General features: G+C 32.8%; 2 protein-coding genes across 3 annotated transcripts; one reads left to right on the plus strand and one right to left on the minus strand.

Annotated features, from left to right (window-relative positions):
• Positions 1-417: 417 nt before the first annotated feature.
• On the minus strand, positions 418-7,276 carry LOC102593409 (protein tesmin/TSO1-like CXC 2). Of its 2 annotated transcripts, none has more exons than XM_015314982.1 (10): positions 6,805-7,276; positions 5,213-5,373; positions 4,433-5,132; positions 3,409-3,884; positions 3,248-3,319; positions 1,840-2,020; positions 1,650-1,745; positions 1,497-1,563; positions 1,127-1,271; positions 418-1,024 (listed from the first exon to the last, which is right to left on the minus strand). In XM_015314982.1, exons 1-10 carry the CDS (start codon positions 7,009-7,011, stop codon positions 664-666), a joined length of 2,466 nt encoding a protein of 821 aa, XP_015170468.1. In that variant the 5' UTR covers positions 7,012-7,276; the 3' UTR covers positions 418-663. The 2 variants fall into 2 exon arrangements, with proteins under 2 accessions (XP_015170468.1, XP_006360749.1); XM_006360687.2 differs by having other exon boundaries at positions 1,127-1,286; positions 6,805-7,275.
• A 14,428-nt stretch (positions 7,277-21,704) lies between these two features.
• On the plus strand, positions 21,705-25,735 carry LOC102593737 (protein XRI1). The gene is made up of 9 exons (XM_015314990.1): positions 21,705-21,998; positions 22,895-22,947; positions 23,035-23,145; positions 23,866-24,005; positions 24,395-24,458; positions 24,542-24,644; positions 24,736-24,767; positions 24,888-24,971; positions 25,109-25,735. The coding sequence occupies exons 1-9, from the start codon at positions 21,979-21,981 to the stop codon at positions 25,381-25,383; spliced, it is 882 nt and encodes a 293-aa protein (XP_015170476.1). The 5' UTR covers positions 21,705-21,978; the 3' UTR covers positions 25,384-25,735.
• The last annotated feature ends 1,846 nt before the right edge of the window (positions 25,736-27,581 follow it).

A 27,581-nucleotide genomic window follows, 5' to 3' on the forward strand; every position in this document is an offset into this window, starting at 1 on the left:
AAAATATAGTGAGAATGTATAGATTCCTTATATTGTCAGTGAATATAAGATAAATCCAGATCCGAAAGGATGAGAATTGCAGTGAGTCAAAAGATGGGAACTGCAAAAGCAATAATTATGCCCACCACACTTAGATGTGAATAGAATTACACAAGGAAAACAAATGATTGGGGGGGATGTTAAAGAAAAAGGTGTGTACTTGTAAAGAGAATATAACATGAACAAGCAAGGCATCTATTTGTTGGGCCTTAGTAACATCTTGTTTGAAGGCCCAACTTCTATAATATGAAACACCCATATTAAATGTTGCATGCAAAATCACTCTTCTTGGTATTTTGAGGGAGGGTAGAGTGTACGAAAACCTAACCCCACCTCGTGGAGGTAGAGAGGTTGTTTCCGAAAGACCCTCAACTCAAGTAACAAGTATTAAACTAACTATAGAATATGACACAAGAAGTACATTAACAATTTTTAATTCATTATTAAGGACAAAGCAATGTTATTAAGAAACAACAAGGCTATTATACAAGCATAAGGGGGAGGGAGAGGGGGAGGGGGATCAAAAGGTCCATGAAGGTGTACTAAACTAAACTAATAACTACAACAATAAAGATATTAAAAAATTTCCTTCCAAAATTCACCTACTGGGTTGGATGATGATCTTCAAGGATTGGGAGTGAGGGAAGGAAATGAAGGAATGGATTGCAGTATCAACTTGCGACTGCTTCGACGACCGGGCGAATTCGCAAAGTCACAATGAGGAGGAGAAACTCTCTTCCTGTTGGGAGAAGCTGTCTTAATGCCACTGATTGGAGAGCTAGTCCCCCCTTGTTGGAGTATCTCAGGCATTTCATCTTCTTGAATTGACTCAAATGGTTTCTCGAACTTGGGCTGAGGCTGAGGTTGAAAGAAGTCTGGCCTTCCGACCCCTTGACCAGCAAATATACCAGATGAGGATCCGATAGATAGAAATGATGATCGAGGTGGTTTGTTCTTCAACGAGAAAGGGAGCTGCATTGGTGGTCTAAAAAGCAAAGTTTTTCATCAGCTAACTTAGTAGAATGATAACATGACATGAAAAGCATAAAGAAGGAACTTTGCTTGAGAAGTTCACTGATTGACATACCTTCTAAATGCTAAAGGTGTAGCAGGGACGGTGGAATCTGGATTCAGCTCTACATCACTATGTAATAGGTTTTTGTGAAAAGCTCTATCGACAGTACTCTTTTCATACGCATCTGTTTCCTCTTCCTCAGCATCCCCATCTGTGCCTATGAAAATAGAACCTGAATCATAATAGTAGATTTTCAAACTACATTCATAGGTCACAACAACTGAATGAAACTAAAAAGATGATATGAACCAACGGGAAAACCCTCTTTCTTTTTCTCAGGCATGAGTATGCAATTCCCTTTAATCATTCTTTCGGTTTTGGGTAGTGGGGAATGTTTACAACTAAAATCAAGCCATTATCAGAAGTAGCCAAGTAGACTTACCATCCTTTCTGCCGAACGCATTCTTGCATCCTTCACATCTGCAATTGATGGAGCATCCAACCCCTCCCTTCAAGAACAAAAGCACTTACCTATCAGCTGATGTATAAATAAATGCATAACCAATGCAACTTATAAATATAAAAAAAGAAAGACCTGATAGCATTCACAATATTTCTTCAGACAGCCGGATTTCTTGCAGTTGCATCCTCTCTTGTGACGAGCTGAGGCAGGAGTCTTGCTGGAATCATCCTGCAATGCAATTAAATTACTTGTGTTATATGACTTATCCGCGACTTCGAAATAACAAATATCTGACAATGAAAGCCAAGAACTTTTTCCTCACCCCTGTTTCAGAAATAGTGTCGGCGTTCCTTATCACTTTAGGAGCAAAAGCAAGAGGGTTTCTTGATTCGATCTGTTTGCGAGTTGCAAGGACAGTATCTTCATGAATAGGCTTGTTGAAGCAGTCTTGACATGCACATGGCTCCACACAGTAGACTCCAGCGGCAAAACATTCACAGTAACTGCATAGAAGTAAATAGGAATGTTAAATCTGTAGATGGAGTACTCACATTATCACTACAGCAACATAATAAAGAATGTTTGGCTGATATAGAGGGACTATATCTTCTATTGAGGTCTAAATCACATAGATCACAAATTTCCACTTCAACTATGCCAAAACACAGGTTTACATCTCAATCCAGAATTATTTTTCTCTTTTGGGTTACAACAGATGGTAGGGGTAGTAACCACATGTGACATGTCCAAAAAGTTTTTCAGCATTTCGTGTCATCTCAAATTCAGAGATGTACGAAAAGCATCCAACAAAAGAGCTACATCAGATATAATTGGGTCCATCAACACAAAACTGAATAAAGATTGCTATGCCCAAGAAGTTTGTAACATGGTAAGAACCCATTATTACAACTTCAGACCATGCTTGTATAGCATGAAAACTCATAGCAGCCTTTTCTTTATAAGGTTTGTTTGGTTTCTCTTTTACGAAAGAAATAATCTTGACTTAGAACTGCAACTAAGCCAACATTGGATGGCCATTTTCATTTCTCGCATAAATAATACACACATAACTTATGAGGAATGTATGTACTCCTATTATATGTGGAATGTGTATGCACTCCTAATGATGACTTCTAGCCTATAGAAGAGGTGGCTACGAGTTTGCCAATGTCAGAGAGAATTTGAAGCTGGAGATGGCGAGTTTGTGCCCGGAGAGAGTGGATTTAAGCTCGTAGGGTTTGAAAGACTCTGAAGGCTCGATAGATGAAGTCATGGAGGGACAGGAGGGTGTTAATTATTTTCTGAATGCAAGAAATGGAGTAGGGTTTTTGAGAGGTTTAATTATTTTCGCATAAATAAATGATAATTCTTTGATCTGATAAACAGGTTACAGACCAACAATATTGTCTGTCACAAGGTTTATCCAATTAAAAATCAAAGAAATGTTTTATATTTTACTCCTTATATCCAATCTTTGAGGCATTGAATCAAACGTCTCAACAAGATATGCATATGCACTAACTAAATATGGGGATTATTAGTCACTGTATTACAACTTATGTACTTATAGATCTCTACAATTTTCACTAACCAAACAACCCCATAGTTAACCACAATGAAAAAGGCTAATTAAACAACCGCCGGCTCATCAAAATACTCGATAAGCAACCCATGGAATGAAAATTGAGTACAAACTAAAGATAGCACATAAAAGAAGAAGAATAACTTACAGTTTCAAGCATTTTGATTTCTTACAATTACAGCGCTTGCATGCCTCACCTTCCCCAGGTTCCAATCGACGTCTGCAAAAATAATTTGTAATCAGATAATGGTAGCACAAAAAGAGATTACAAGAACAAAACATGATCATAAGGGAAAAGGATGAACTTGCCTCTTTTTCTTTGGACTAGTCTGACTAAGCTCTTCATTATTTACATATCCAGGTGCCAGGCTAGCATCCTCCATAAGAGGTACACTATTCTCAAAAGGTACAATTTCTCTAGAGGTTTCAGGCTGTGATTTACTCATTGATTCTTGACCAGCAACTAAAGGATGAAGACTGACAGCTGAGCCAGACGTAATTAAAAGCTGTTTCCCAGAAGCATTAGTTTCATGCTTGACTACTTTACCATCTTTTGAAGATGCTGCAAGGGCATTTAAATGCAAGCCAATTCCAGGTAAAATGCATCGCGAAGATTCATTGACCGCCTTATAAGGTACTAGTTGCTTCTCGTTGCAGGCAAGGTTTCCATCAGTGTCTTGCACAGCAGAAGAGCCAGAACCCTCATCTACATGCTTTCTTCGAGATCCCACCATCTCAAAAACTAGACAACGTCTTCTCATTCCACGGTATAGAGTAGAGACCATCTAAATAGAAAACCAGTAACAGATCAAGATCCCAAAAATGAAGAACTGGAGAGTCCATGCAAAAATATTCTCGCAACTAATAAAGCTAGCACTGATAAAAACTAGAACAGCCAAATAAACAACTTTAAGATTAGCTAATAAACCACATGCTCTATGTTTGACTACTTTCCCCATATTCTATCAATAATGATTGCAATAACCAAGAATTCCTTGAATTGGTGAAAAGCTAAAATATGTTGCATCTCATAGTAATCGGGAACCAGTCAAACGCTTTCAAGCTGTGACAAAGTCAAGGTCCCAGACAACTAGAGACTCATAAAATCAGTTCCAAGCTTACAAAATACACAATGGTTCTCCCAAGTAAACTTGTAGTCAAGAAAGTTGAACACGAGCTGTAACATAGAAAGAGATAATTAAAGAAAAAGAAAAGCAGAAAATGCTTGGAACTCCAACAGCTGATCAGCCACATAAAATAGTGGCCATCTCATATAATAAAAACAATAAAAGCACCGGCATAATAAACTACTATGCAGAATGCAATTCCTCACCTCATTATCAGTTCTTTCACTTTGACCCACACCCATGCCGTCATTTGTTAGAGAAGAATCAGGTTTCATGTTTTGGTTCTCAGCATATTCATTGACTTGGGTTTCGTCCCCAGGTTGAGTAGACGGTTTCTCTGTTTCACTTCCATCTCCACCACATTCGCTGGTACTAGCCTGACCAAAAACTTGCATGTTCTGCATTTCATTTGAGGCAAATCCAAAGTGCCTCAAATTAGGACCTGCTGCTTTAGTGAAAGCCTCAGGGTCACCAGGTGAGTCAAAGATCAGTAGATCCGTAGCATCACAAATCAAATTCTCCCAATCACATCCTGGAGCTTCTTTATTTGGATCAAGTTCATTTTTCCCCTCCGTATTAACTTCACATCTAAGCAAACCTTTTCCAGACATGCCTTGTACCAAAGGGACATATGTCACAGAACTGCCTGCAAATTCTGACAAACTCTTACCTCTAAAGCTCCCAGTAGGTAAAGTACTGGGACTATCATTGCACTCATAATTTAGAGTTCGCTCAACGGCAAGCTTTGAGCATTCATTGGATGCTTCAACCATAGAATTCTGAGAACCAAAACTTTCCTTGGGCTCATTTGAGCTATTAACAGCATCTGGCATAGCTTCATCATTATCAACTTTAACACTGTTATCAGAAGCAAATTCTGGTTTTGATGGATCTGAGAGCAGGTGCCTGGAGAAAACAACAAAATTAACAAAAAAAGCCTGATAGACAATCAACAAAACAAGTGAGAGAGAATGAACATTCGTTACCTTCTTAGAAATCTGGATTCCCTTGCGGAGCTGACATGGGGTGAGGTGAACACAGACGGTATAGATCCAAAACTAAGGGTATTGAGTGTCTGGGGAAAATGTGCGGCCTTAACTGGTTTGATGGGGGAAAGGTTGTTAAGGAAATTAGAAAAAGGGGACTCCTGCATAGAGGGAAAAAGCAGACCTTCAGATTGCAAGAGAGAAAACTAAATGATAGTGATAATTTCATGAACATGTGGATTTCAGAATTTCAACCATGCAGCAAGCTAGGCCTTTTCAGAAAAAAACTTTATCTGATCCTAATGCAAAAGGAACAAAAAAGATCTCAAGTTAATACAGACCAAGTAATGTGCACAAAAGAAAATGAACTTGGTTCATTCTTGCTCTTTCTTAAATCATATACTAAAGCAGCTTATTTGCTTCATTAGTTAATTAGAGGCACATGCAAGCTATCCAACAATACCTGGAAATTAATTAGAGCACCTAATGAGATATAAGAGCAATCCAAGCAAAATAGTCAATTTCCAGCAAAGACATGAACATGGTGACTGCACATTTCATTTTACTTTTAACCTTCTTGAAGAAATGAATCCACCATAGCTCAATAGAAATCATGAAAACCCAATCCAAGCAAGATGAAAATGTGGACAAAATTCAATTGGGGATTAGACAGCATCCGAATGGTTGATTCCGCAGAGAATCGAGACAGAACAACCCAGGTAAAACATCACAATGTTTCCAATTACAAAGCACGGAGAACTATGACACTATAAGGCACAGATGAAGAATCCCAACAAGAGAAGCGGAAAGGCTAAGCATGCGATAAAGGAAAAAAGTAGTTAGAAATTAGAGAATAGATAAGAAAGAAGTTCTATTTTACACATGAGGTTACACCTATACAGCAAGCATCCAAATCAAAAAATTAGTGAAACATGCAAACTTAGAAAATGAAAAAAGAGACAACATAACCAAGTCTTGAAGCATTCTACACACCAGGAAGATAGCAAATCTGAGAATTCAAGGACAAGGTCAATCATGTTACAATAACACTGAAAATCACCACCAGAAAACACATCTAAAACAAAGAAATAAAGAGGGAAAAGAGACCCAATTCTCCAAAAAGTGTAATTTCCAATGGATTAACAGAAGCAGAAACCAAATTTCATTCAATTTACTTCAATCCCATTTCCATTTTCCAAAAAAGTTATTTTCAGCAAGCTTTGGTGCCTACAAATTTTGATCTAACCTCACAATTAAAACCTTTCCAGAAGCAGTGTCTCTCAACAACTGACAGAAAAGGAGAAGAAAGACAAAAACAAAAACATGAAATCGAACTATTTAGCAAGATTAACACAACTCCATTTCTCAAAAAAACCCAAAACAAAACAAATCAGACATCAACCATCAAAACCAACAACACAACTACACCATAAATTCCAAAAAAAAATCAAGAATAAACCAAATCAGTAACTAACAACCAAAACCCTCAAATGAATTAGCCCAAAATCCCCTTTCCCCCCAAAACAAAATTCAAAAAATTACCAAAAGATTCAAACTTTGACCGCTTTCTGATATCAAATCAGTAAACATACCTCAAATTTGGAAATGGGTGTTGCGATCTGGCTCTTGTTCCTCTCTGGAGTATCCATCACCACCACAACTCCTCCTCCTCCTCCCCCTTCTTCCCCTTTTACATTCACCTCACTCTTTCTACCTTCTACTTCTACCTCTTCACTCTTTACCTCTACATTTTCACTCTCTAAACTCACTTTCTCATCTTCCCCTTCTTTTTTAGACATCTATCTGACTTTTCTATGGACCCTTTGTCTTTCTCTCTCTATACACACTCACACACGAAAACACACAGAGATACACACAGTTTCCCTCTCAGATAAAGAAACAGACGAAATTCAATAAGGAGCGGGAAGAATGGTGATAAAGAAAGGTGGGATTTTCTCGTGCTGATAAAAGAATGGTGACATCTGCCCCCACCACCCCCCAAGAAAAAACCCCACAACCAGAGAAGATGTCACCACAGCTATGTAATTGGATGAATTGGGTGAAAACAATAAACAGAGAATAAAAAACAACAAATATAAAAGAGGAAGAGGGAAAAGAAAGGACCAAAAGGTGACGTACAAATAGAAATTTATTGACCAAATCTCCCCCTTTACTTTTTTTTACTTTGTAAAAATACTTATGACTCTCCCACTTCTCTTTTCTTTTTTTTTCCCCTCTTGTGGTCCTCCTAAGGCTAGGATGGGGTTAATCGGAGTATATGATAAGTGAGAATTTATTTAGTTAATTTTGATATATTTGGAATTGAATCATAATTATTATTATTTATTTATTATTGTCGTGATATGTAATAGGAAAAGTAAAAATCACTTGAGAATACAAGTGTATACTGTCTAATGCCAGTTATTTGCTTATGATACATTAGCATTGTTCTCGAGGGATATAGTTGAAATTTGGAGTATACGACAAATTAGAATTCATATAGTCAATTTTAGTTTTATGATTAAGGATTGAAACGTGGTAATTATTATTTTTGTTGTTGTTGTGAATCCCACGAGAATAACATTAGTGTGGTTCTCGAGGGGTATAGTTGGAATTTGGAGCATACGACAAATTAGAATTCATAGTCAACTTTAATATAATTAAGGATTGAAGCGTGATTATTATTATTTTTGTTGTTGTTGTCTAGAGTGGGAAAAACATAAATCCCACGAGAATATCTTTCAATGCCAGCTATTTTCTTATGAAACATTAGTATGGTTCGCGAGGGGTATAGTTGGAAATTGGAGTATACGATAAATTAGAATTCATATGGTCAATTTTAATATAATTAATGATTGAAGCGTAATTATTATTATTTTTGTTGTTGTTGTCTGGAGTAGAAAAAATATAAATCCCACGAGAATATCTTTCAATGTCAACTATTTGCTTATGAAACATTAGTGTGGTTCTCGAGGGGTAGTTTAATTGGAATTTGAAGTATACGATAAATAAGAATTCATTTAGTCAGTATTAATATATAATTAGAGATTGAAGCGTAATTATTATTATTATTTGTTGTTGTTGATTGGGGTAGGAAAGCAAGAATCACGCGCAGGAATTTTATTGTATGTCTTTTAATGCCAATTATTCGCTTATTAAACATTAGTGTTGTTCTCGTGTAGTTTAGTTGGAATTTGGAGTATATGATAAATGAGAATTTATACGGTCAATTTTAATATTAATTAAAAATTGAAGCATAATAATGATTATTTGTCGTTATTGTTGTTTGGGGTAGGAAAAACAAGAATCGAGTGAGAATCCTATTGTATATTTTTTAATATCAGTTATTTTCTTATGGAACATCTATGTTGTCCTCGAGGGGTAGTTTAAATGAAGTATTTGATAATTGGGGATTCATATGTTCAAGTTTAACATATTAGAGATTGAAGTGTAATTATTATTATTATTATTATTATTATTATTATCATCATCGTGATCTGATGTAAAAAAAAATAAAAAAATCGCGAGAGAGTTGCACGGTAATGTCAACTATGAAACATCAGTGTTGTTCTCGTGTAGATAATTTAATTGTCTTGATTTACGATTTTAATCATAATAATTATAAGTTTAATATCAATTACCTCGAGATCATAATGATTTATTTTTACTTCATTATTAATTATTGAAAAATGACTGGGGGAGGGGGGGGGGGGGTTAATTTTTTTGGGATTTCATTTAAAAAATATTTTCGTTGATAATAATTTCTTAAAATTATTTTAAATTATTAATAATTGTGATTAAAATAAAGGAGCATGTGATTTTACTTTGCTTTAATATCATAAAACATGCAGGAATGAGTCAAAGATTGTTAGAAATATATATAAATAAAATCAGTTTCTATTTTGGTGCCTAAAAATTATATGAAGGGATAGAGTTTTAAATTTCAGTTATGCACTATTGCGGGCTATTTTTGCTGTTAGTTCTATTATTATTTATACCAATAATTATAGTGAGAGGGCGGCAAAATGTAATTTTTAATATTGCTTTAATTAGTTGATTAAATACATAATTCCCAAGTTTTTTATGAGTCTTTATTGCACTTATTACAATGCCATAATTCGCCTAAGTCTTGTCTCAACAATGCAAAGTCCTAAATATTCCACTTAATTATAATATGCAAAATGTCTAGTAAGGTTTATTAGAAATAAAATAAATAACTGTAAAAGTATTTATTCTTTTTAAATTTTATTGTGAAAGTTTACTAAATATATTTCTATTGTATTTTGTTTTTTGGTTAAAATTTAAATATAGTTAAAGCTCATCTCTAATTTTTCTTATTGTATTCAAAAAAATCGGTGTTGTCATGACTGCAAATCATTTTGAGTGCATGTGAAATTATCTCTTTTGTACTCATATAATGCTTATTGTTGTTGATTTTGTGACATGTTATAAATGCGATGCCATTTTTGGACATGATTTCAAGAAATTTCCTATGTTGCTTATATGGTTTTTCTCATCATCATACATTGGATGTTTTTAGTAAAAATACAATGAATAATATTTGATTATTAAGAAACAATGATCTCTTTTGTACTCACATAATGTTTACATATTTGATCTATTATTGTTGATTTTATGACACCTTTTAAATGAGAAGCCATTTTTGGTATGCTTTCAAGAAATTTCCTATTTTGTTCGTATAGTTTATTTTCTCACCATCATACATTGAAAGTTTTAGTATAAGTACAATGAATAATATTTGATTATTAAGAAACAAGGAACATTATGTATAATACATTTATTTTTACACTAAATCATTGAATTCTTAAACTTATTTTACAATGAATTATTTAACCAAAAAAAAAATTACAATGAATCATACACATACATTGTACTTTATGTATAATGATTTGTTTTATATGAATTCTATAAATATGATACATAATAAGTAAGATACAATGATTTTGATGTAATCAAAATTAACCTTTATTGAATCTTAACACACCTAAATTAATAAATATTAATTTATCGATTAAATAAATATCTACAAAATAATAATATTTTATAGTCTTACCTATATTAGTTTAGTGCGATTTTACTGTATTCCAATTTTAGGGTGTTCCCACTTCTCAAAAATAGCTGTTGAAAGTAATTTACGTTTTAAGCAAATTGACATTTTGTGAAAACAACTTTTAACTCTAATTCACATTTTGTGAAAACAACTTTTAACTCTAATTTTATATTTAACTTGTTCATAAGTTTTTTTTTTTTTTTTGAGGGGGGTAACTTGTTTAATAACTCTAATTTACATTTGTCCTTGAGACTTTAGAGTCATAATCAAGGTTTATCACGTATTTAACTTTTAAAACTAAATTGTTGATCAAAATAAAGCAATTGAACGCCATCAAGGTGTAGTAACTTGTAATAATGATATCAAACCCAAGGAGGGGTGACAAATTGACAGATTGGGTTAAATATGAATGAGTTGAAAACGATTTAACAATTTAATCCACCTATAGTTCACATGGATAAAAGTGAATTGGTTGACAAAACATGTAGTTAAAATATCGATTAACCCATATTTTTATGAGCAAATGGTACTCTAGTTTAGAGTTCAATATTCGGGGAGAACTTCAATAATCTTATAATGATTTGCCAGAATATTTCACATTATTGTATATATTCATTATATTCGACGTTAAAGTACAATTCAACAAAAAATGACCTGACCTCGACTATAGGAACTGACCTCGAGGCTGAGATTCGGGTTTTAAATTAGGATTGGGTCTAGGGTTAGGTCTTGGATTAAGGTCGTGAGTGGGTAGTTTCAACTTGGGGCTGAGGTTGAAGTCATGATTCCATTCTTGGGTCAGTTTTAGAGTTGATTTTTGGATCAGGGTGAAAATTCGGGTCCTGAATTAGGCTCGAGGTCAGGATCGAGTCCTGAGTTAGGATTGTGAGTCTAGTCTCGGATCGAGATTTTGACCCTTTTCAGGGTCTGTGTTGATTTTAGAGTTGGGTCTTGAATTAGGATTTCAATTTGAGATTAAAAAACAAGTTTCGAATTCAGGTTAGGGTTGAGGTCAAAATCAGAAGTCAGGTTGAAGGCTTGAGCGTCGATGAGGGTTAGGTGAGAGGTTAACCTGAGCAAAGAGCTGAGGGTTCGGGCTGGGGTCAGGAGAAGGTGAAGGTTGGGGTACTAGATGCGAGGAGTGAATGTTGGGTTAAGAGAGAAGCTAAGGTGTGGGCCTGAGCAGAAGGTGGGGGTGGCTTGCATGACGAGGTGGTAGATCGAGGGGCTAGCGGTCAGAGGTCGATAACCTAAGCCGATCAAACATGAAGAAAATTGAAAAAATCCTTTCGTAAAACAACGCTCCCCCCTCAAGATGTTTCCTTTAATTTTTATTTTTTAAAATCATATTTACCCATATTCTCAGGGTCAAATATGGATTGAATTCCAAATTTTATCTACTTGAGAACATTTTCCCAACTCATTAAAATATGGGTAATTATAAAAATATGAGTTCATTTTGTCAACATTAGTACTCCCATGATAATTTCAAAAAACAATTTTTCAATATCAAGAAAAGAACTATAGATTGAATTGTAATAGTATCTAAAGACACATTTTTTTCCCTTATATATGTGTTTTGCGTGCCAAGAATCTGGTCTTTTTTTCCCTTTCTCCAGCCATAACATTATTGTCAGTAAAGGTACATATAATGTTTTATTAATGTATCATTATCATCCTATATTTGTTATCAAGTTATTAATCATTGGAATAAAAGTTTTTTTTTTTTTACCGTAGTTAGCCAAATTAAGGAAGACAATTAAAAAGTAACAGAAAATCCTTCCTTATAAATATGTCTATTTAAAATAAGTATAAAAACAAATACTAATAATTTATTATGATTCATAACAACCCTTGAATTTAGCTAGACCTTAACTTCCTACTTTTTAATTTGGAAAAATTACATGACTAATCAAATATTCTTAGTATAACTACTCAACCACACAAAAGTTTAAATTTTTTTACATATCTTCACGCCACTTTCACAAACCCTTCCCTCGCTCGCCTTTATCCTCCCTCTCTCCTTCTCTCTCGCTCGATTAAGATATTTGATATTAAATACACTGGACGAAATTGATATTGGATACATATATACTAGATACATAAATATATTGTGAAACATATATACATAAAAGGAGAGGAACGAGCAAGAGAGGAAGAGAGATATTCATCAAGTGCGTCGAACGAATAGTATAATGTATCTAAAGGCAAACTCAGACAAAATATGTAGTTATTAAAGTTATCACTACATTAGATAATTAACACCTATACTAAATTACTAATGTGCTTTCTAAAATTCCCTTAATTTCCCTCCTTTGAAAAAAAACACAATTCCAAAAGAAAAGAACTGTCCACTTTTTTTTTTTTTTTTTTTTTTTTTTTTTAAAAAAAGTGCTTTCTAAAATTCCCTTAATTTCCCTCCTTTGAAAAAAAACACAATTCCAAAAGAAAAGAACTGTCCACTTTTTTTTTTTTTTTTTTTATGTTATTAAAGAAAAGGAATAATTCTTACCTTGAAAGAGAAGTTACCAAATGATATTTAATAAAGTCACGAAAGAATGCATTAAAATGAAAACGTCATAAATAAATACTCTCGTGAATTCATTGAAAACTACATAAATTAATAAAATAAAATAAACTTTGGCGCGCATTCTATTTTCAAATAAGAAAAGTTCACCTGTTCTAGCTAACAACTTGCTTAATCATTGGACCAATATAGTCATGTAGGTCCATTATACTTCAAAATGCTTTTTAGGGGGGGAAGTTTTTTTTTTTTTTTTTGTGATTTATTAAATAAAATATATATTTTTTGTAGTGATATAGATAAGCAGTAGTCAATGTTCGGAGACAGATATAGAATGTAAAATTATCTTATATTTCATTCGAATTCAGTAATTTTGATTCTAACTCTTCATACCATGAATTCTTTTGAGTTGGTAGTTAGATTTTGTCACTATAAAAAATTATAGATAAAAATACTGTCACATTTGTGACATGCAAGTGATGACAGACGTATATAATTTGTTTAGCTCAAACTTAATAATGAAATGAATTATTACCTGTCAAATGGTACGACTATACCAACTTATATATACGATCATAAAAATGACCAATCATTGCCTATTCAAGGATTAATCCACACACCAAATGATTTTCAGGTTAAATGGTTAGGCATTTGAATTTCTGTCGAACTTTTGACCTAGCTTTTATCATTTTAATTTTTCATAATTTTTTTCTAATCGTGATTAGCTTAAATTTGTGTTGCGTAAATATCATTTAATAATATTTTCTATTCTCAAAGCTCAAACATAAGACTATTTTTTCTAACCATGGAAATTATTTTTTGTGACTACAACTATATACACCCTTTTTGAAGCCAATCATATATCATGCAACAATTTCAACCACTTACAAGCAAGTATTTTAATAGTTCAAGCATATGATTTTATCTTTTTAAAAATGGGTAATGGTGAAATTCGATTCTAGAATCTACAATTACTCTTATACCATGTTATTTTGGAGAAAATGACCAAAATGATCCATGTATAGAGGTTGAATTATTTAAGTTTAAATATATACCACTATGATTTTTTATGTATCGAAAAAGTAGATCATTCAAATAACTAATGGTACAAAACAAATAATTTGTTAAACAACCATATTTTATATGGAAATCGATCTTTTATGTGTAATGTTATACTAATTATATGTTTTTTTTTATAACAATAGTTTGTTACAATAATTAAAAAATAGAGCAAACAATATTGTTATATAGAAATTTGACCGCATATCATCTATGTATTACCACAAGACACGTAAAAATATCTAGTCTCTTTGTTGCAACATTTCAATACAATAGTTTTTTTTTTCTCTTCAGAATCTCATGATAATTCAAAGCTGCTATAACCTCTGTCATAATATGTGCCCTTAGGGTCAGTGACGTAGTTACATCCATTTCAGTGTGTCCAATTGGACACCCTTCGTCGAAAAATTATGTTGTATATATATGTCAAATTTTATATTTAAATGATATATATTTTAAGTTCCTTAACAAAAATTATGTCTTTGGTAGTGGTAGTGGGTGTCCATTTGAATGAAGGAGTTTTAGGTTCAAACCTCAAATAGCACAAGTATTTTTTTTTTAATTTTGACAATCACACCACTATTCGTGGACACCCTTAATAAAATTTCTGACTCCGCCAATGCTTAGGGTGAGCACTTTGTACGCATTAGATAAACCTCTCACTGTGTAATAGCCTGCAAACCACACGTACAGGAAATTATAAACCGCACTAGGCAAGCACTATATGCAACAGGCTCAATTCAGTAGACATTGAGGGGGAATCGATCTCGATCATCCGTATGAATAACCACCATCCAAACCAATTGAGTCATCCCGAAACACATACACTAGTTTTTTACCACGTAGTTTGTCAAGTAAAAGGTCCCATACTATATTTTTTACCTCATGCAGCATGTTAATCAGTCGTGGTGTAATAATATCATAAGGTACCTTATCAATCATATATTAATTAAGTAGTGTACAATATGAAACTTTCTAGTTTTCTTCGTAATTGTCAGTAAAAAAAAACTAAACGTACTTTATTATTTGTTGTTACAATTTATTTCTGAACCATTAGTCATGATGAAAGCATATATATGCTTCATCAAAGTTTGGTTCCACATTTTGTACATTTAAAATCAACACAGTACATTTTGTTGGGAACTTCACATCAATTTTATTTTATTTTAAAAATAAATAATCGAATGTCTTCAAAGGTGCATTTCACATCAATGTTTCAACTGCAAATAAAGTCCACCAAAAAATGACTTTTGATGATCATGGTCTTCAGATCAATTTTCGTGCACTTCAACTAATTTTACAGGATATCTGTCACCTCCTACCAGCAACAGACATCAGATAACTCTGTCTATCAAAATTAGGACAAACAGAAAGAATCACCCTAGTGTTTTTTTGTCTCCGCTGGAAAACACAAGAACCATATGTTTTCACCTTTAACTTTTCAGTTTGTCAATATTATCACCTCCACTTTTAATAATAATGAATGTGGTCCTCTTTTTATAGTATAAAAGGTCATGTGTTGATCACGTGAATTTTTCCAAGTGGCTTAAAAGTCTTGGTAAGAAGTAAAGTCACACTTGTAAGTAAGTCAGTAAAAATTGTTATACCAACTCTATTGACATTTGTACTTTCCCACATTCTCTAGTAACTCCAACTTCCTTTGTTATCATTGTGTCCACATCATGCGTAGTCTCCCCATGTGACTCAATTCACTTTTTATCTAATCATAACGATTATATTCCGATCAGTTTGCATGCACATTAACTATTCAGCGAGTCAATACTAATGTTCAAGACTTAGCTAGACGCAAATAATATTTGAATCTTAATTTTCATCCGTTTCCTTGATTGTAATGCCATATATTCGATTTAGACTGCATTCCCAACAATCGTAAATAACGCCTGATGGTGCGGCAGAATCCAAACACTATAGGGCTTTCAACCCTCTAGGTGCCCCCTTATAGGAGAAATAATATAAATATTCTACGTAAAAACCTACTCAAATATCAAGAAATTTTATATCTGAACTCATAATTTGTTATGTATAATTGAAGTTAAGAATCTTATGAACCCATTAAATTTAAATTTCGAATTCGGCTTTCCAAGTGTGTGCAATTTTTTTACCAATTAATTATCATTGTATTGCATGTATGTAGTAGAATCTTGTAAAGTTGGATGAAATCAGACAAGTAGTTGTACTTTCTATTAGTATAGTATATACAGTATATTAGTATAGTATATGATATGCTGAGGTCTAATTTTGTATTAATTTATTACTGAGCTGTATCTTCATTTCAATGACTTTTTTGGTAAAGGTCCAATTAATTAAATCTTATTAATTAATAGTTGACTAATTGAATAAGAATCCAAACTTTAGGATTTAGATTTGAATATTTGATCCAAGTACAAGTTGCAATAGACAAAATAAAAGGGTAAAGTTTACTATTAATACAAAAAATAAATATTAGTTTAGTGCAAGGTTCTAGGGTGTGGTTTACTCCAAAACATGCAAGGACAATTTATTTGCATATATTTATTTTTTTTGGTCCTATTGACAAGGATTGGAAAATGGGTTTTTTTGTCTAGCTTTTGTTCTTCAATGTGAAGTGGGGCTAAGAAACATTTATTTTTTGAGAAAGTTTATAATAATATGTCCAAATAGAAGAAGATATATCACCATCTAAATTTGTCTAGCATGTAAACTCTTTCATTTGTCTAATAACAAGATTTTATACTAATAGACTTTTTTTGTTTGTTATTGATTATATACATGATTGTAAACGAATCTACTTAATTAATTATAACCGTTTATTGAAATTGTACTTTAATTTTTTTCATAATTGATTCAATTTGTTGTTCTTGAATTGATTTTTTTTTTAAAAAAACATTTAAGATATACACACTCTACGCTTCCATATCTCAGCATGAAACTATACAGATATAAGTAAAATGTTTGTCTAGTATTTTGGTTGGCTAGGTTGCTCTCGTGGACTTTTGAATTAGTAATTGAAAGTTGAAACGATTTATCAAGATAAGATATAAATTTCTTTTAGGGAATTTACATAAATCTCATTAGTTTAAGAGATAATTACTTAGATACACTCTAGTTTCAATATTACGTATCTTATCAGATTTTAGTATGTCCAAATACATGAGGTCAAAATTATGAGTAATTTGTTCTAGATACATAAAACCAAGTGGATCTGCATGTATACATAACAACTCTCGCTCGCCTCCCTCGCCTCTCTTCCATCTCACTAGCCTCCCTCGTCTCTCTTCCATCTCGCTCGCCACTCTATTATGTATCTGGGATATCCCAGATACATGGAACCAAATATATATCTAGAGTGTATCTAGGGTGATTCGCATGTATCTGAGATGAGTACAAATCTTGCTCGTCTCCCTTCTCATCTCGATCGCCTCTCTCTCTTATTTTTGTATATTTGATAACAAAAATACATGCATCTAAATGTATTTTATCTCAGTTTACGTGCCTCCACCTTGACAAATATCATACCTAAGGTGAGAAGCTGGTAGAAGGAGAGGCAAATATGAGACAAAACGGTAGGGGACTTTCATGAATCGAAAGGTAAAAAAAATTGAATAACAAATGTAAGACAACTTTGATATATACTTCAATGGCATTTTTGTGTTATACTATTGGGTTATTGTTTGATTTTTGATTTTTTAATATTGGGTTATTGGATAAATCGATGATCTATTAAGGTTGTAATAATATATATTTTTACCTCTATATAAATATTAAATATTAATATCAGTACCTTATTGGTTACTGCCTTTGCTCTTTAACCTTCAATTCACAATATTATTCTAGTTTTTTTTTATTTGTGTTGCAATTGTATAGTAGTTTTTTTTCTTCATGTTAGTTACTAATGTTTCTATTTTATAAGCATTATGTAAAGTTACATTATTGTCTTGTCATATTAAATTATTGGAGAAGTTATATATTTATTTTATGAACATTTTCTTATTGGTTAAATCGAAAATCAAGTTGTTAAGCACCAAAGATCAATAAACCGAGAACCGATAAAAAAAATTCTTATTGATTTGACTATTAATTTAATAAAATTAAAACTAAAAAACTAATAAATCAAACTGATATAATACATAAAATCAAATCGAACTGAACCAATGGACACCCCTAAATCCTATAGTTATTAAACCAATCCTATTCTCTTGGATAAGGTTAACTAGAATTCTTTTTTCCCCTTTTGTCCCTCATTGATCTCACATCTCTGGACCAAACTTCTTTTTCCTTTTACAAAAAGTTTTGGGGGTTTGTCCATTTCTGTCAGATTTGTGCTTATAGTAGGTAGTAAAATATACCATTAATTGTTCTTTACATGCAATATTACAATTTATTTAAGTGTAAAGTATAGTATAAAATATTAGTATTTCATAAACGCAGTGAGCACTTTAATTTGTTCACAAGAGATCACATTGCTCCAAATCTCATACTTTCATAAAGGAATCATAAGATATTCTGATAGTATCATAATTTCACCCATTCTTTAATTATGTTTGGTTTCTAAAGTAGGAAAGGGACTGAAGAGGGAGGAAGGAAAGAGAAATTAACAAATTTATTTCATCTAGTTGGAAATATTACTTGTTAGTAGTAATATTTTATTGTCTTTTTGTTAGTTGTATTTATGATGTAGAAATGAAGACATCACAAAATAAATGTTATTGACTATGACATTTACCATCAAGGAAGGGGTGTGATTGGGATGTGGAGGATTCATTTACCCTTAACTATGATATATCAGTATAGGGTTCGAGCTCTGAATATATATATGGAGAAATTTTTGATCGAGAGTTGATAAGAAAATTGACTTTAATTTGAACCTAACTCAACTTTCATGCATGCCTAGTGCTTTATACGCTTGACAACAAGAACATGTACAAGATAATATGGAACCGTCAGAAAATAAGAATTGAGTGCATTTGACTTTGATATCATAATAAACTTCAAATGTTCGCTTAAGAGGTACGTATTATTCAAAATCATAAAAGGAGACAAAATGTCACTCCACCCAATTGGTGTAGGACTACTACATTTTACTTTTTAATGGACCTTATGTGGCAGACAGAGGCGGAGCTAGGATTTTCAATAAGGGGGTTCAAAATCTGTAGAAATAGACACATGAAATAGCCGAAGGGGGTTCAACATCTACTATATATACATATAAAATTATTTTAACCATGTATAAATAATATAATTTTCCGCTGAAGGGGGTTTGGATGAACCCCTTCGTACAAGGTGGCTCCGCCCCTGGTGGCAGAAATCTGAATTAATCGAGACAATAGATATCATATTTTAGTGATTATAAGAAAAGAATGAAGAAGTAGATGGCATTTAAAGTTGCTTATTTAGCTTGAAACTTGAAGAGTGTAAGGCCCATTTGTGGTTATGTTAGGTAAGGAGCCCCTCTATTGTTGTTTTTAGCTTTGCCAAACAAAATGCTAATTCACATGCTACTCTATATAGTTGTTGAATAGTTAATAGCACATTAGATTGGATAAATAAAATTAGAAAAAAATTGTGTAGTGGTGGTGGTTGAGGGGGGGGGGGGGGGGCATTGACTAAGGTTCCATCTAGTCACTGAAGTCCACCAAAAATTAAGGGAGTGTTGAGAGAAAATCAAAATATTTCTAAACAATTAATGGCACAAATTTCTTAAAAATTAAATAAAAAAGAAAGACCTAAACAAAATAAAAATTAAGTGTGGGGAAATGTTAGGCAACTTACTTCCATGGAGTGTACTTTTTTTTTAATTTTTTTATAAAGACCACAAAAGTTATAGGTAGATTTTGTGTCTAATATTTATATTGAAGTCCGATTAAATTCGGATTTGCGTCAAGCATAACAAAGACGACTTTGTACTCAGAAAAACTCAAACCCGAGACCTCTTAATTGATGAAAGAATACTTATCACTTCCTACCTATTGATAAAGGTAGATATATAAATGTGAATCCAGTGATATCTATGGATGGTAGTCCATTTAAAATTTTGGGGTCTCTATATTTGATATTTTCAAATGTGGGGAAGACCAAACTCAATATTCCACCAATAAATACCTACCTTTAGTTTGTTTTGAAGTTTAAAATTTTGGGGTCTCTTTATTTGGTATTTTGTTTTATATAAATGTCTAGCATAAAGTATAAAATTCTCCATTAGTAGTTAATATAGTCTTCGAAAAGAGGTGAATTCAAAATATAAATTTGACAAGTTCATTAATCTTTAATTAGGTTCTTATCATCAAAATGATAAGTGCCTAAAAATCTCTATCCTTCAACATTAAAAATAGGCAGAGTGGGGATGAGATTAGACAGCTTAAAACGAGTTGATAAGTTAATATATGAATATATTATTAATCTGAAATGGACTAAAACGTGACTCATGTTAAAAAAATTCATATTTTTATTGCATCATTTGACTACTGATTAGTACAAATTAATTAGCAAAACGATCATCATTATCACTTAAACTTGTAATAAGCCGTAACAAATTATGAAAATTAACTATTTTCATCTTGAAGCCAACAAAAAAAAGTCAAAAAGTTTCATCATCCATAAGTACTTTGCTTTGCAAATCTAAAATAGATAAATATAATTTTTCAGTTTTAATAATTTAAATATTTAGATGAAACAAAATACATGTAACAATATTAGGGAGCATTTTTCTTCGAATGAAATTTTACACGGTGTGAATTTGAATTAGTAGAGCTCCAATAGGGTACCGAATACCGAATGATTTTTTAATTTTTTTTTTTTAATTACATTCCGTCATATCTATCATCAAACATTTCTTTTTCAATAAATAATAAAAGCCAGAAGTAGTAACTTGATCGAAAAGAACTCATCATACAATAGAAGTAGTAACTTGAGATAGTTTTATATAGATATATATGTAGCTCTAATAAATAGGAAAGGTTTGATCATTCATAAATACTTTGCATTATAAATCAATAAATAAAATTTTCATCTTTCAATAATTATCATTTAGATGAGTAGATTACATATAAAGTATTTGATATAATACAAAACAAAATACTTACTTAATACCATCATATTGATCATCAAATATTTTTATATACTTTTCCTTAATAATTAATATAAGATATTCATGGTAACTGTAAAAAATAGATTCACACTACTTTGACCAAAAAGAAGTCATACAATAGAAGTAACAAAAATTGAGATTGTAAAAATCTTTTGGTAGGGAGTGTTTTTCTTCGGAGTTCTAAGTGGAGTGAATTCAAATTAGTTAGACTTCAATATGAATATCGGACATCAAATAAAAAATTGAATTTGTTCCTGACATGAATTCAAATTTAATCATACTCCAATACGTATATTGAACATCGAATAAGAAGTTTAAGAAAAAACTAAAAAAAACTTGAGATTGTTTATTAGAAATTATTATTCTTAGTCTTATCATTATACCTATTATGGTTGGTTCATTTGCACCTTTATCCCTATTTTATGCCTGTTTCTTAACTCTCATAACAATTTTTTTGGTGAGATATATATTTATATTTCGTATCATAACATTTCGTTTAATTTATGACTCGTTAGTATAGATTCGATCATTAAAAATGGAAAAATTTAAATCAATCTATTTGAAGGATAAAACACATGAGTTTACGTCTATGATGTATGTTTTTTGTTTGGGTTACTTTTTCAGGCCCATCAGTTCTCATTTCCGACCCGACCCGACCCGACATCTGTACAATCCACACACCACCCACTAATATCCGGTTTCTTTTACACGTAGTCAAAGCATTTTCTTTTCCTTTTTTTTTTTTGTTTTTTGTTTTTTTCCTTTTTAATGTTCTGCCAAAACTGCTAGTGTTTTTATTGCTAGTTTCCATGGTTAGTGCATATAAAGAAGAAGAAAGAAGACAACTTTATTTTATTACAGTATGATCTGTATTTAACGGCTATTCTTTTTGGTCTTAAAGTATAAAAAGAAAGAGAGATTTCGACCAGTCAAACTATTTTCTGCTGCCCCTTTTTTTCATTTTTCTTCTCTGTGTCGCAGAAAACATTCAGTATCTGTTCAAACTAACATACCCCTTATCTGAGAAAATGAATTTCAATCCTGAAAGGTGATTCCTTTTTACTTGTTTTCTCATGGGTTGGTTTGTTCTTGAACTGTTTTTGCTGTTTTATGGGCTTTTTGATGGTTGATTAGGATTTTTGGATATCCATTTTGGTAGGGTTTGGTGGGGTTTGATTTTTTAGGACAGAAATGGTCAAATGGGAGATGGGTTTTGCTTTTCTTGGTCTAACTGAGAGTGATGAATCAGTTTGGGGGAATTTGTTTCATTTTGGTTTATATGTTTTTTGCAATCTGTTTATTTTTTCATGATTTTTTACTGTATATGGATGGATGTATGGATACATTTCTCAGTATTTTGAGTGAGAGGACATTCATTTTGAGTGCTTAATATTTGTTTTAGAAGTTCTTTCTAGTGAAGTACATCATGTTGATCCTGTGCCCAATTGTTTGTGTACTAGTTTCTATAGGTGTATGTGATGTTGTTGCTTTTATTGTCTTTCTAGAATTGGTTTTACTTGTTTAGATTGCTATACTGATCAGTAGATCTGATGTTGTAGTGCTACTTTTGCTTGATACAATAACACCAATGTAGCTAGTATAATCCCACGAGTGAGGTATGGGAAGGGTAGGATGTACGTAGAGAGGTTGTTTCCTATTAGACCTTTGGTTCAAAATACTTTTGCTCTATTTTCTTTACGAATTATTTACTGGTTCATTTCCGAAATTCATTAAGGCCATTTCTCGGTGACACTGGTTTGTGCATTTCTGTGAATACCGATAGATGATGGGTTCTTCTTTGCTATCATTAAACTGTTTAGCTAATTAATGAGTACAATGTGGCATATCCCTAGTGTATTTTCCGACATTTGTGAGGTTACTATGGTTTATGTTATTTCCTAGAAATGAATGCACTGAATAGATTCCGTGTTTGGCTGTATACAGTGACATGTGGAAATGGCGTGACAGTTACTCTCTTGGAGATGATCCCGATGTTGGTAAGATCCGTTTTCCTTGTTCTGATCTATAAGGAATAATACCATGTCCAACTTACTGATGATAAATGTGTTTGGCCATGTGAATAGATATATCTGATTGCTTGTTGAGCAAAGGTGAAGATATTTCCTTTATGTTTGATGATGAAAGAACTCCAGTTAAGTCTTGTGGAGAGTTGACTTACCATGGTAGCAGCTACGGTAAGACGATACTGCATCCTCAACTCTCATAAAGTACTTGCAGCTTCTCTTTTGCAGTTCTATTCAGCATTTTACTTCCGCTTTCATGAACTATGCTTGTTTCGTTATGATTTGGCCAAACTTATATTCTTCACTCCAGAATCATATCAATTAACCTGCATTTGCCTATCTAAAACCAGGTTATATTAGATGTTTGTGTTCCTTGAATCAATGTTGCTTACGGGATGAACATGCCCCTGCATATAGTTTGTTCCGTATTAGACTTGGGTTTATGTATTTTTGGGAGTGCATAATGTGATGGCTTCTTGGCTAATCTTTATTTGAATTGGTCTGTTAAGTTGTATTTGCTAAAAAGATTACTATCACAGGAGTAAGTGACAAGCTAAGTTGCTTGGACTCTTCACTTTTGGTGCCGCACCCGAGTCCGAGCTACATAGGTGACAAGGCACCTTGTGCCTCAACTCTTAAGCAAACTATTGCCTATTTATGCCTTAATCAGGAGTTTCTAGTGCACTATTTATGGTGTTGAAAACTGAAATCGAGAGATAACAATGACAAGTAATTTTGATCCGCTTTTCATTAAGGCATTTACATAAAATATTTCTGGCCAGAGGATACTTTAAGTGCCTGTATATCCACTTGAATTTGGGTGCTTTATGACGTTGCTATATCTTTATTTATAGTTATAATATTTTCCGTATCTCACTTTAGTACTTACAGAAAACAATGACAAGGAAACCCAGAGATACAATGAGTCATCCTCACAAGTGAAAAGGCGCAGAATGCTTCAGTTTGAAACAGAAGCAGCAGATGCATCACTTAGCAATGAGGAACTATCATCGTCATTTTTAAATTCGCAGGTAGGCTCCCATGTGCTGTCACATCTTTGGGTTGCGCCACTTGATATATTCTTCTTTGTCTTGGTCTCTCGTGTTATATCATAGAACTATTCTGGTTATAACCCCTTTTGGGGTTCATTCAGAACATATTCGAGTCTTTATTTCTAACTGTAGGTTTGTCCTATCAATTCATGTTATGAAACAACAGATTTTAGAACTAGTATCCTCGACTGTTTGTTGATTGCTCAATTTATTACAGTGCCTGATTTGTTACTTAAGATGCCTCCAATTTAAAGTCCTTGTAAAATTTGTAATAAATTTGAACAAGCTGATTGATTTGGGACTTCTGTCATTCCAAATCCTGCACCTTTTTAAAAAATAAATGATCTTTGTATTTGTTCATATTTTAGGAGACCGACACTTCTGTTGATGAATTCATCTCTGAAATGTCACAGTGGGTTTCAGTATTTTCAGGTTTGTTCCCTGTTCATTTCTGCTCTTCAACGGATACCAACCAATTGCTTCTATAAGCTCACATAAAATGATTTTTTTTTCAGAGGACATATCTTCATCTGGTAATGAGGGGCTGGATCAGTCATCTGAAGGATGGGTTGCTAGTTGTTTAAACGATTCCCAGATGCATGTGAGCCCTGAGGATATGTATGTTTTAAGCTTTTGCCTAAGAACTTCTATCTTTTCCGGAGAGTATAAGAAAATCACTTCAATCTGACAAAATATTTTTTGGAAACAGCGCTGCCTCTGATATTCAGCTTGATGTTTCAGGTTAGTCATTAGTGACACATCTTTGCTAGAGTTTAGTAGCTTTTTTTCCTTATCGATTTGTGCCACGAGGTGCTCATTATCATCTCTATCTCTTCCTCAACCTTCTGTTTCTCTATGCAGAGATTTGCAACACCCCACCTGAATGTGAATCTAATGTGGTTCAAGAGCTCCCTGTACAGACTCGTAAAAATGTTGTTTTCAAAGGTATTTTTCTTCCTGTTTTGTCATGGATGATATTTCATTACAGAATATTGCCTCAGTATTAGACACCACCGTAGAGAACTCACTGAGCCTTGTCTCATATGTTAGCTAAACTTGTTTCACTTCTTCACCCTCACTAGGTAGGAAATCATATATGCGGGCTCCTACAAAAGCTGCATCCTCTGTTGTCTATCCATTTTCTTTTGTTAAACCGTGTGGTGCCCAAGGAGATGTGACTCTGAAAGACATAAACCAGCGGATACGCACCCCAAAATTGAAGACACCACAGAATATTGAAGATCCTTCAGTTGCATACCCAAAGTCTGCTTTCTCTGGTAAGCCTGTCGTTGGAAAGACCACAATTCCAACAGAAGGAGGAAAAGGCAGCATTACCATAATGAGGACAAAGGGATAATTGTTTGAGCAATTAGTCACTTTTGTTTCGAGGTTTTGCTCCATTTCTTTTGGAGACGAATATCCTCAGTTTTTCCAGGGGCCTTGCGGTATACATGCTTTCCGGTTGACATAATCCTTGTAGCTCATACCGTGATGTCACTTATGCATGCTCAAGTTCCCCCTCTTGTTGCCGCATACTATGCCTTAGACATGGTACGGTCAACGTACTAGTTGTAGTATTGTAGTTTATCGGAGATCCTCGTATAATTTGACTGTACAAAACCTTCATTACTGTTGCTATTTTATTAATTTTAAAAAACCTTTTGTTACTCTGGCATCTTATAAACTATTCAATGAACATTTATGTTTTATAGTGTGCAAATTGCTACTATGATTTTGATATCTATCACCTAATTGCAGCCATTTGGTTCCTTTGAGTGATGATAATGTACAACTCTTCTGATGATTAGTGGTTAAAAATACACCTAACTGTCATGTTTTCGTGAGTTTCATATTCGAACTATCCATTTTTTCCTTTACATGCTTAAACCATCACTCTTGTATTAAAATACACCTTGATGTAGTGTTGGCCAAATGTTTGTTTCTAATTGACAATAGACATGTGTGGGTCAATGTAGCATCGATGTGTGTTTTACTACAAAGAGATTGATAGTTTAGATTAGGTAAATGATACAATGGATAATGAGTCATGAAAAGGTAATAATTTAGGGGTGATTGCAATATTAAAGGAAGAGATTAAAAAGAGGGATTTTAGTGAAACTCTTGGAGACACAACAAACACTAGTTGGTTTCTTCCAACTGTTTATGCTTTTGAAGGACAAAGTTATCGCTATTCGTGCCAATAGAAGATAGTGAGTAGACTATAAAATAGTTGAGATGCGTGAGCGTTTGACCACGTGTACAAATACGAGATGACAAGTAATTTATGAAATAGTTGAAGTACGCAAAAGTGGACGCAAACCATTAGGTAGATGGATGTCATTTTTCTTATCGTTTGGACAAGTTACACAAGTACTACTGAGTAAAATATTTTTAATCTAACACTATTTACTAAATTACATGTTATTGACCCTAATATCATGAAGAAGGGTGCATTTCTGACTAGAGATCAATAATTGCTCTTGATATAATGCTATTTTCTTCGAAAAGTTATTTGGGTGGGTCATAAAATTAAAAATTAATATCAAATCTAATTAAAAAAAATCATAATTTTTTTTTATCAATTTGATTTTTGATTCTTTAGTTTAATTCAATTTTTCAGTTTTCTATGAACACCGCTAGTTACAACACTAACTGTATCTGTTTATTTATCTGACATATGTATTTATAGACTAACAAAGTTAACAATTATTTTGTGAGAAATGTAATTGTTGAGATGCTCAAAAGCGTCACATTCTTTTTAAAAAGTCATAAATATTGTATCTCCTCTTCATTTTTACAATAAATTACCATTTTTTTACACTAGTAATTGAATCACTTATTAAACATATTTTATATGAAAAATTCATTGTTGTACTTCCATGTTTCCCGGAAAATCCACAGCAAATTCAATATTAACCGTTAGTTGTGATTTCCTTTTCACCTATTTATAGATTCATGACCACTACTATAAAACATTAGGTAAACATTAAAGTTTGTGGAATTTAGATTCTTCCTAATTTTTTCATAAATTGTTAATTCTTTGATCAAGTGAGGAGTTATTGGGTTTTGAATTAAGGTCCAAGATTGTGGGATTAAGCAAGTTTGTTAGGCTTTGAATTAAGGTGCAAGATTGAGGGATTATATTTTGAGCCTTTAAGGAATTAACTGGGAATTTTATTTTGTTCTTGTTTCATAGCTCATTTATTTTCATCGCAAAGAAATATTACAAAAGTTGAAATTAATCAACCAAATTCAAGTCTTATACGATTTCAACATGATCTAAGAAGGCCAAATGGTCTGGTGGACCCCTGTACTTGTATAAGATTGTATTATGGACCATTCTACTTATCCCTTTGTCATCTGGACCCTTGAACCCATCCAAACCCAACATTTTAAACACTTTTTTGGTTGTGGTATGGTGTGTGTTGCACAAACACGTACACGTTGGCCAAAAAGAAAAAAAATTAATACACGTATGATATTATATTCCACGTGGCAAATGACTCAAACTAAGAATAGTCAAACCCGGCGAAATTTTCCAAACCTTTGACTTTT

Source organism: Solanum tuberosum, unplaced genomic scaffold (assembly GCF_000226075.1).
Source record: "Solanum tuberosum cultivar DM 1-3 516 R44 unplaced genomic scaffold, SolTub_3.0 scf00334, whole genome shotgun sequence".
NCBI lineage: Eukaryota > Viridiplantae > Streptophyta > Magnoliopsida > Solanales > Solanaceae > Solanum > Solanum tuberosum.

Excerpts from the sequence above, each read along its gene's own strand:
- LOC102593409 (XM_006360687.2), bottom strand. The coding sequence starts at position 7,011 with ATGTCTAAAAAAGAAGGGGAAGATGAGAAAGTGAGTTTAGAGAGTGAA. Across the intron at positions 2,021-3,247 it reads AAATCAAAATGCTTGAAACT|TTACTGTGAATGTTTTGCCG; the intron begins GTAAGTTATTCT and ends ACTTCTATGCAG. Across the intron at positions 1,564-1,649 it reads AATATTGTGAATGCTATCAG|GGAGGGGTTGGATGCTCCAT; the intron begins GTCTTTCTTTTT and ends TTGTTCTTGAAG.
- LOC102593737 (XM_015314990.1), top strand. The coding sequence starts at position 21,979 with ATGAATTTCAATCCTGAAAG. Across the intron at positions 21,999-22,894 it reads ATGAATTTCAATCCTGAAAG|TGACATGTGGAAATGGCGTG; the intron begins GTGATTCCTTTT and ends GGCTGTATACAG. Across the intron at positions 24,768-24,887 it reads TATTCAGCTTGATGTTTCAG|AGATTTGCAACACCCCACCT; the intron begins GTTAGTCATTAG and ends TTCTCTATGCAG.